Raw genomic sequence first — 8,910 nt, forward strand, 5'->3', positions numbered from 1 at the left:
ACCACCCCTCCAGCACTCTGGCTGGCAAGTCCCAAGAAACTGAAAAATTCTTGACGTAGCATAAAAAATACCCAGCAACAACTGAAAACATCAGTGCATTATCAACATAGTTCTCACATCACAGCCACAACACAGCACTGTACTAGCTACTAAGAAGACAGTTAAATCCATCCCAGCTGAAACCAGGACAGTGACAAATGGGACATGAGCTGGCAATGTGGGCTTGGTGCCAAGAAAGCCGCTCACATACCGGGCTGCAGAAGAAGTAGCGTGGCCAGCAGGCTGAGGGAGGTGGTCCTCTCCTTCTGCTCTGCCTTCATGATACCCCAGCTTCAGGATTGCGCTCAGCTCTGGGGCCCACAGTCACCACAGACATGGGCCAGTTACATTAGGTCCAGAGAAGAACAACCTAAATGGTCAAAGGGCTGGAACATGTGATGACCCAGGCTCTGTAAGATGACTGCACCTCTTTTCTTTTGGTCATTTATCTCTTCTTTGCGGAAGGCCTGAAGCAGTTGAGATTCTGCAGCCTGGAGAAGAGAAGGAGACCATATTGTTCCTTTTCAATGTATAAATGGGGCTTATAATAAAGACAGAGAGAGACTTTTTATAAGGGGCTGCTGTGACAGGGCAAGAGACAATGGTTTTCTACTGAAAGAGGGTTGGTTTTAATGAGAGAGAAAGAAGAAATGTTTTACAATGAGGGTGGTGCTTGATCAGGTTAGACGGGGCTTTGAGCAACCTAACCTAGTGAAGGAGGTCCCTGTCCATGGCACAGGGCTGGGCTAGGTGAACTTGAAAGGTCCCTTCCAACCCAAACCATTCTTCAGTTCCATGAAAGACTCGGTATGGCTTTGCACTATCCCCTGCTCAACCCCTCAAGTTCAGAGATATAAGAGCAGGAACTTCTGTGAATCAAAATGAAACTAGTAAGTGTTATTCTGCTCTCTTAGACCAGAGCTATACACGTGGCCTTTCTGTGATATGTTTCTCGGGGTAATTGTTCTTCTTCCTAAGAGAAGAATTAACAACAAAACAAAGGAGACCTCTTGCAGGTCTACCATGACAGGACTGCAGAAGGTTTTGCTTCATTCTGTTTCTGATGCCTCATTGAGTACTCCAGCACGAAATATTCCTTGATGGTACTCGTCCCAGGTAAGGAAAGCAGAACGGAGAATGAAGTCTTCCACAGCTATCAAACGGTGTGTTGCTCTTCTCGTTGCCGCCGATTTCACCAAGAGCGGCAGAGTTCCTTTGTGTTCTGCTCTGCCGCGCGTATCGGGTGCTGAGCACTCTCAGGATGGGGGAGGTGACCCGAAAGCCCCTGGCAGCGTGCCTTGCCAGAGCGTTGAACGCCCCCGGGGCCGGCGCAGCCGCCGCGCCCCGCGGAGCGCAGCCATCAGCCGGCTGCGGTGGCGTCGTGGCGCCTCCGGGTGCCGCTGTTGGCCGACGCGGATCAGCTCTGCAGCCGCAGCCGCCGCAGCGTCCTGCCCCCACGGGCTGCTGGCTCGCACGGCGCCGGCCAGAGCGGCAGCGGCACGGGCAGCAGCGGCGAGAGGCGGCGTGGGGAGCAGCGGCGTCCGAGCCGGCGCCGAGATCGCTGCTCTCCGGCGACCCCCGCGCTCGTGGCGGAGCGGGGCTGCAAGGGAGGGAGGGCAGCGGCAGGAGGGAGGAGCGCGGCGAGCGCTGGCGAGAATGGCGGGCAGGCCGGGGCCGAGCCGGCGGCGAGCGGCCGGGCGAGCGCTGCTGCCCGCCGTGCTGCTGTGCTTGTGCTGCCGGGCGGCGCCGGAGCGGATCCGCTACGCCATCCCCGAGGAGCTGGGCAGAGGCTCGCTGGTGGGGCCGCTGGCGCGGGACCTGGGGCTGAGCCCGGCCGAGCTGCCGGCACGCAAGCTGCGGGTGGCGTCTGCCGCTAAGAGGCAGCTGAAATACTTCAGCGTGAGCGGGGAGAACGGGAACCTGTACGTGAGCGAGAGGCTGGACCGGGAGCAGATGTGCGGCGAGTCGCCGTCCTGCGCCGTCAGCTTCGAGGCGCTGGTGCAGAACCCGCTCAACGTCTTCCACGTCGACGTCGCCATCCACGACGTCAACGACAACGCGCCGCGATTCTTGCAAGACAGTTTCCAGCTGGAGATCAACGAGCTCACTCCCCCCGGCGCTCGCTTTGCCGTGGGCATGGCTGAGGACGCGGACGTGGGCAGCAATTCGCTGCAGGGCTACGAGCTGGAGGCCAACGAGTACTTCGCGGTGGAGGTGAAGGAGAGCCAGGACGGCAGCAAGTTCGCGGAGCTGGTGCTGCGCCGCGCACTGGACCGAGAGCGTGAGCAGAGCCTGCGGCTGGTGCTGACAGCGCTCGACGGTGGAGAACCGCCCCGGAGCGGCACCGCCCAGCTCTGGATCAACGTCACCGACGTCAACGACAACCCCCCCTTGTTTACGCACGAGCGGTACCACGCGAGTCTGCGCGAGGACGCGTCGCTTGGGTCGACAGTGCTGAACGTCTCCGCCTCGGATCCCGACGCCGGCACTAACGCCCAAATCTCCTACAGCTTCGGGAAGCTGCCGGCCAAGGTGCTTGCGAAGTTCGTATTAGACGTGGAGAGCGGGCGGCTTGCGCTGCAGGAGCCGCTGGACTTCGAGGACACACGAAGCTACACGCTGCTGGTGGAGGCGAGGGACGGTGGGGGGCTGGTAGCGCACTGCAAGGTGGAGGTGGAGGTGCTGGACGTGAACGACAACGCACCCGAAATCACGGTGCTGTCGGTGTCGAGCCCGGTGCCCGAGGACGCGCCGGCCGGCACGGTGGTGGCCCTGCTGAACGTGAACGACGCGGACTCCGGGGAGAACGGTCAGGTGTCATGCGAGCTGTCGGGGGAGGCGCCGCTGTCGATCGTGGCGTCGTCGGGCGGCTCGTACAAGGTGGTGACGGCGAGCGCGCTGGACCGGGAGCAGGCGGCCGAGCACCGGGTGACGGTGGTGGCCAGGGACGGCGGCAGCCCGGCGCTGTCCAGCCGCACGGTGCTGGTGCTGGAGGTGTCGGACGTGAACGACAACGCGCCGGTGTTCGAGGAGGCCGCCTACAGCGCCTACGTGGCGGAGAACAACGCGGCGGGCGCGCCGGTGCTGCGCGTGCGCGCGCGGGACGCGGACGCGGGCGCCAACGGGCGCGTGAGCTACTGGCTGGCGGGCGGCAGCGCGGGCGCGGCGCCGTACGTGTCGGTGGAGGCGCGGAGCGGCGCGGTGTACGCGCAGCGCTCCTTCGACTACGAGCAGTGCCGCGAGTTCGCGGTGGCGGTGCGGGCGCAGGACGGCGGGGCGCCGGCGCGGAGCTCCACGGCGACGGTGCGCGTCTTCGTGCTGGACCGCAACGACAACGCGCCGCGCGTGCTGTGGCCGGCGGCGGGCGCGGGGGCGGAGGCGGCGGCGGGCGCGGGGCCGTTCGAGGTGGTGCCGCGCTCGGCCGAGGCCGGGTACCTGGTGGCCAAGGTGGTGGCGGTGGACGCGGACGCGGGGCGCAACGCGTGGCTGTCGTACGAGCTGGTGCAGGCGCCGGAGCCGGCGCTGTTCCGCGTGGGGCTGCACAGCGGCGAGGTGCGCACGGCGCGGGCCGTGTCGGAGAGGGACGCGGCCAAGCAGCGGCTGGTGGCCGTGGTGAAGGACCACGGGCAGCCGGCGCTGTCGGCCACGGCCACGCTGCACGTGGTGCTGGCCGAGAGCTTGCAGGAGGCGCTGCCGGAGCTGAGCGAGCGGGCGGCGGGCGCCGACGCGCCGGCGGAGCTGCAGTTCTACCTGGTGCTGGCGCTGGCGCTGCTGTCCGCGCTGTTCCTGCTGAGCGTGGCGCTGGCCGTGGTGGCGCGGGTGCGCGGCGCCGGGCCGCCCGCCGTCCTGCGCTGCCTGGGCGCGCAGCGCTTCTCCGTGGCCGGCGCCGCCTTCCCGGCCGACTTCTGCGAGGGCACCTTGCCCTACTCCTACAACCTGTGCGTGGCGCCGGGCCGCGCCGTCGCCGAGGGCGCTTGGCTGCCGCCGCCGCTGCCCAGCCTGCCCGCGGAGGAGCTGCTCGGCGGGGAGCCCTGCGGGAAGCCGTGCCCGAGCAGCAGCGCCGGCGCGGGAGAGCCGACCGTGGACGCCGACGCACCGCAGGTCGGTAAGCCCGCGCGCTCGCGCTCCTCCCCTCGAGCCTTTCCGAGCCGCCGACCGCTGTTCCCCGGGGCTTCCCGCGGGGGGGTGCAGGGGCAGCGCTGGGCCGTGTCCCCGCCAGGGAACGGAGGCACGCACGGGCTCTCCGCCTGCCCCTTGATGCTCTTTCCCACAGGAAGGTGCGCGTGGCGCCGTGACCGGGGCAGTTACTCCGGCGCTTGTTCCCCGCCAGGGAGCCGTTCCCTCCTCCCACCAGGTGCCCTCCCATCTTCTGGAGAAGGCTGCAGGAACGGCTGCACTCGTGGGGCAGATAAATTTCATCAGGGCGTGATTTTCCCGAGTTCTGTGCGCTATTATTTCTTCTCTCTTATTCCTGGCTAGTATTTCCCTCCTCCTTACTGGCCCTCGTCTGTCTGTGTGTTTGTCTGAGACAAGCGCAGGTGTAGAACGGCAAAAAAGAAAGCGAAAAAAGTCGCCTCTTGTGTTTCAGAGCCTATCTTCCCATCCTGAGAACATACCTAAGACTACAATCAGGTACGCAAAACGACACCACTTGGGCACTCGACTAAAGTGCATTTGCACACTTGCGCCTCGTCCACGTGGCTTAGGGTTTGCAGCCATCCTTGTCTTCTTCTGCTTCCTACAGCATTTAGTGGGAAAGGTGTGTCCCACGGCCGGGAAGATTCACGAACTAGACGAGTGTTTTCCTGCCACGCATCCAGCTCTTACACCGTGATTTTTGAGAAGATGAAAGCCGCTGCGCCGTCGTTGAAACCGATTATAGAATTATCAGTATCGAATTATCGAATGTCTTGGATAAATGTGAATGTACATAAGCTGTCCTAGGTCTTGCGAGGAGAAATCCCAGAGCGGGTGCAGGTGCCCGAGTAGCCCCCCTCGTCAGGGGCTGGCTGGGCGGGGGTGGGGCGCTGAGGTTCTGTGTTGATGGCCGCCACCCCCTTTAGCCTTTAACTGCCTAATGACCGTCAGCTGTGGCGGAGTGTTTAATCTGGGGCGTGTTCCTGGCGGCTGGGTGAATGAGCCTGATCCCTCTGGCTCCCGGGGGACGCTCTGGACATTGCGTTTTGTGTTGCAGAGCCTGTTTGCTCTTGCTGTCCTTGTACCGGTCGTTCCAGGGTAATCGGCTACAGAAGCCAGTGGTGGGGGTTGTGCTTTTGGACTAATAGTCTGAGCGCCGTATTTCGAGAAAAATAGATGTTCCTCTGCATCCATACCCGTTAGGAAGTCATCATCGCCCTGTGGTAGCATCAGGCGAGCCGCAGGAGGCGCGCTCTGTCTCCCTGGCCGGGATGGTCTCGGGGAGCCAGGCAGGGGCGGGCGGGAGAGAAGGCGACGGCGGAGATCCCCGCTGGATGGGACCCGCTGCCTCCGCGGCGAGTGCCGCGTCCCAGCGAGCTGCCCGTGGGGAGGCCGGGCGGGCCGCGCTCGGCAGCGCTCGGTGCCTGCAGTGCCGGGAGGAGGCTGCGGGCGCCGCTGTTGACCGAGGAGGAGCGAGAGGAAGGCCGGAGCGCTGCAGGCAGCCCCGCCCGCTGCGGCCCGGCTCGCTCGCTCTCTCGCTCGCTGGCTGGCTCGGCGGCCGGGCGGTGTGCGAGCGTCCCCGCGGTGCGGAGCCGCTCTGCAGCGAGGAAGAGGGGCCGGAGGCAGCGGCCCAGATAAGCGAGCCGTGCCCGTGCCCGTACCCGTGCTCGTATCGGCGTGCCGCGGCGGGGATCTGCTGGCGGTATCGCGGCGGAGATGTGCGCGGCGGGGAGGCGCTGGGGCCGGCGGGAGCGAGCCCTGCTCTGGTGCGTCCTGCTGGCGGCGTGGGAGGCGGCGTGGGGGCAGCTGCGCTACTCGGTTCCCGAGGAGGTGCCGAAGGGCTCGTTCGTGGGCGACGTGGCCAAGGACCTGGCGCTGCAGCTGCCCGCGCTCCCCGACCGCGGCGTGAGCTTTGTCTGCGAAGGTAAGGCGCAGTATTTCGCCCTGCACGGGAAAACGGGACATTTGGTGACGGCGGAGAGGATAGACAGAGAGCAGCTCTGCGAGGGTCTGCAGCAATGCGTGCTGCGCTGTGAGGTGATAGTGGACGGGGAAATGAAGGTTTACGGCGTCGATGTGGAGATCACGGACATTAACGACAACGCGCCAAGCTTCAAGGAAATTGAGGTGGAAGAGAGAATGAGCGAGACGACAGCGCCGGGGTCGCGGTTTCCCCTGGCCAGGGCTCACGACCCGGACGCGGAAGCGAATTCCCTGCAGAGCTACGAGCTGAGCGGCGACGAGCACTTCTCGCTGGCCGTGCAGGCGGGCCCCGGCGGGGACCAGCGCCCCGAGCTGGTGCTGGCCAAGGCGCTGGACCGGGAGGAGGCGGCGTTCCACGAGCTGGTGCTGAGGGCGAGCGACGGCGGCGACCCGGCACGGACAGGCACGGCGCGGATCCGCGTGGCCGTGCTGGACGCGAACGACAACGCGCCCCAGTTCAGCCAGGCCGAGTACACGGTGCGTGTGCCGGAGGACGTGCCCGTGGGCTCCGTCCTCCTCACCGTCACGGCCGCCGACGCCGACGAGGGGCTGAACGGGCACGTGAAGTATTCGTATCAAACAGCTTCATTGAAATCCTCGAAGATTTTCGATTTGAACTTCGAAACGGGAGCGGTCACGGTGGTGCGGAGCCTGGACTTCGAGGAAGCCGAGTCGTACGAACTGGAGGTGCAGGCACGGGACGGCGGAGGTCTCTCCGACACTGCCAAAGTAGCGATCAGCGTGACAGACGTGAACGACAATGCGCCCGAGATTTCTGTGCGGTCGGCGCTGAGCGCGATCTCCGAGGACGCGCCGTCGGGGACGGTGGTGGCCCTGCTACACGTGCAGGACCGGGACTCGGGGGCGAACGGCGAGGTGCGGTGCAGCGTCGGCGAGGGGCTGCCGTTCCGGCTGGAGAAGTCCTTTGAGGGCTACTACCGCGTGGTGACGGCGAGGGAGCTGGACCGGGAGGAGGTGGCGGAGTACAACGTGACGGTGCGGGCGGCGGACGGCGGGTCGCCGTCGCTGTGGAGCGGCGCGGTGCTGGCGCTGCGGGTGCTGGACGTGAACGACAACGCGCCGGTGTTCGCGGAGGCGCGCTACAGCGCCCGGCTGCCCGAGAACAACGCGGCGGGCGCGCTGGTGCTGACGGTGCGGGCGGCGGACGCGGACTGGGGTCAGAACGCGCGCGTGCGGTACCGGCTGTCGGAGGGGCGGGTGCGCGGCGCGCCGCTCTCGTCCTACGTGTCGGTGCAGGCGGAGACGGGCGCGCTGTACGCGCTGCGCTCCTTCGACTACGAGGAGGTGCGCGAGGTGGGGCTGTGGGTGCGGGCGGAGGACGGCGGCGCGCCGGCGCTGAGCAGCAACGTGTCAGTGCGGCTCGTGATCGTGGACGAGAACGACAACGCGCCGCAGGTGCTGTACCCGCCGGCGGCGCCGGGCGCGGGCTGGGCGGGCGTGGAGCTGGCGCCGCGCTCGGCGGAGCCCGGGGCGCTGGTGGCCAAGGTGGTGGCGGTGGACGCGGACGCGGGGCAGAACGCGTGGCTGTCGTACGAGCTGGCCAAGGCGACGGAGCCGGGGCTGTTCCGCGTGGGGCTGCACAGCGGCGAGGTGCGCACGGCGCGCTTCCCGCTGGCCCGCGACGCGGCGCGGCAGAGCCTGGTGGTGGTGGTGAAGGACCACGGGCGGCCGGCGCTGTCGGCCACGGCCACGCTGACGGTGGTGCTGGCCGAGAGCGTGGCCGAGCTGCTCTCGGAGCTGGGCAGCGCGGCGGCGGCGCCGGGCGAGCCGGCCGGCAGCCTGACGCGCTGGCTGGTGGTGGCCGTGGCGGCCGTGTCCTGCCTCTTCCTCGCCTTCCTGCTGCTGCTGCTGGCGCTGCGCCTGCGGCGCTGGCGCCGCTCGCAGCTGCTGGCGGCGGGCAGCGGCGCCGCGCGCGGCGTCCCGGCCTCGCACTTCGTGGGCATCGACGGCGTCCGCGCCTTCCTGCACTCCTACTCGCACGAGGTGTCGCTCACCGCCGACTCGCGCAAGAGCCAGCTCCGCTTGTCGGCCGGCAGCTGCTGCGACACCCTGCCGGCCCGGCCGCCGCCCGACGAGCCCGCGCCGCTGCTCGGCGACGACCCCGCCGCGCCCCCGGTGAGTGCCTCTGCCCGCGCTTGGCTGCCTTTCCTTCCTGCCGCTCTGGAGTTTCTCGCTGCCCCTTGCCTTCCCTCTGCGCGCGCAGGCAAGGCCGGCGCAGCTGCGGGCACAGGGCCTCGGTGCGCTCCTGCCTCTCGTTCCCGCGGGGCCCGTGCCCGGCTGGCTCATCCGGCGCTCCGGCTGCGGTGGCAGGCAGGGGCGGTGAGGGTCCCTGGCGCTCTCTCGCGGGGCTGGCGGGGGGAGGAGGCGTAGGCACGACCGCAGCAGGACAGGCGCGGGGGTGTGTGGAGGTGCATGGCCTTGAAGGAGGGCTCGGGACTCCTGCTTCTCGGCTTCCGCCCCGAGGCTCCTCTAGAGAGCCTTGCAGAGCATACGCCTCCCTTCTTGGAATGCTCCCAGGCGTGATAATGGCTTATGTCACAGAGAAATGGCCTGGGGGACTGGCAGTTTGGTAAGAGGTGCTGGCGCATTAGGAGGGTCCAAGAACACTATGTGACTTGTGAGGGGCTGTTGATGAGCGTCCTGGGAACTGTCCTTGAGGGGCTGTAGAAGGGCAAAAGACACATCGTTTGGCCAAAGGAATGTTATTCCAACTGCACTGCGAGCCCTGGG

The 8,910-nt window shown here is 66.4% G+C and overlaps 1 protein-coding gene across 1 annotated transcript; it reads left to right on the forward strand.

Moving 5' to 3' along the window:
* Positions 1 to 316: 316 nt before the first annotated feature.
* LOC308068530 (uncharacterized protein) lies at positions 317 to 8,611 on the forward strand. Its single transcript, XM_080399316.1, is given in 5 exon segments — positions 317 to 4,513; positions 4,784 to 4,929; positions 5,325 to 5,726; positions 5,728 to 5,811; positions 5,815 to 8,611. Coding segments are annotated over 5 exon segments (6,705 nt in total). The 5' UTR covers positions 317 to 1,176; the 3' UTR covers positions 8,551 to 8,611.
* The last annotated feature ends 299 nt before the right edge of the window (positions 8,612 to 8,910 follow it).

Source organism: Falco punctatus, assembly GCF_963210335.1.
Source record: "Falco punctatus genome assembly, chromosome: 8".
In the NCBI taxonomy this organism is placed as follows: domain Eukaryota; kingdom Metazoa; phylum Chordata; class Aves; order Falconiformes; family Falconidae; genus Falco; species Falco punctatus.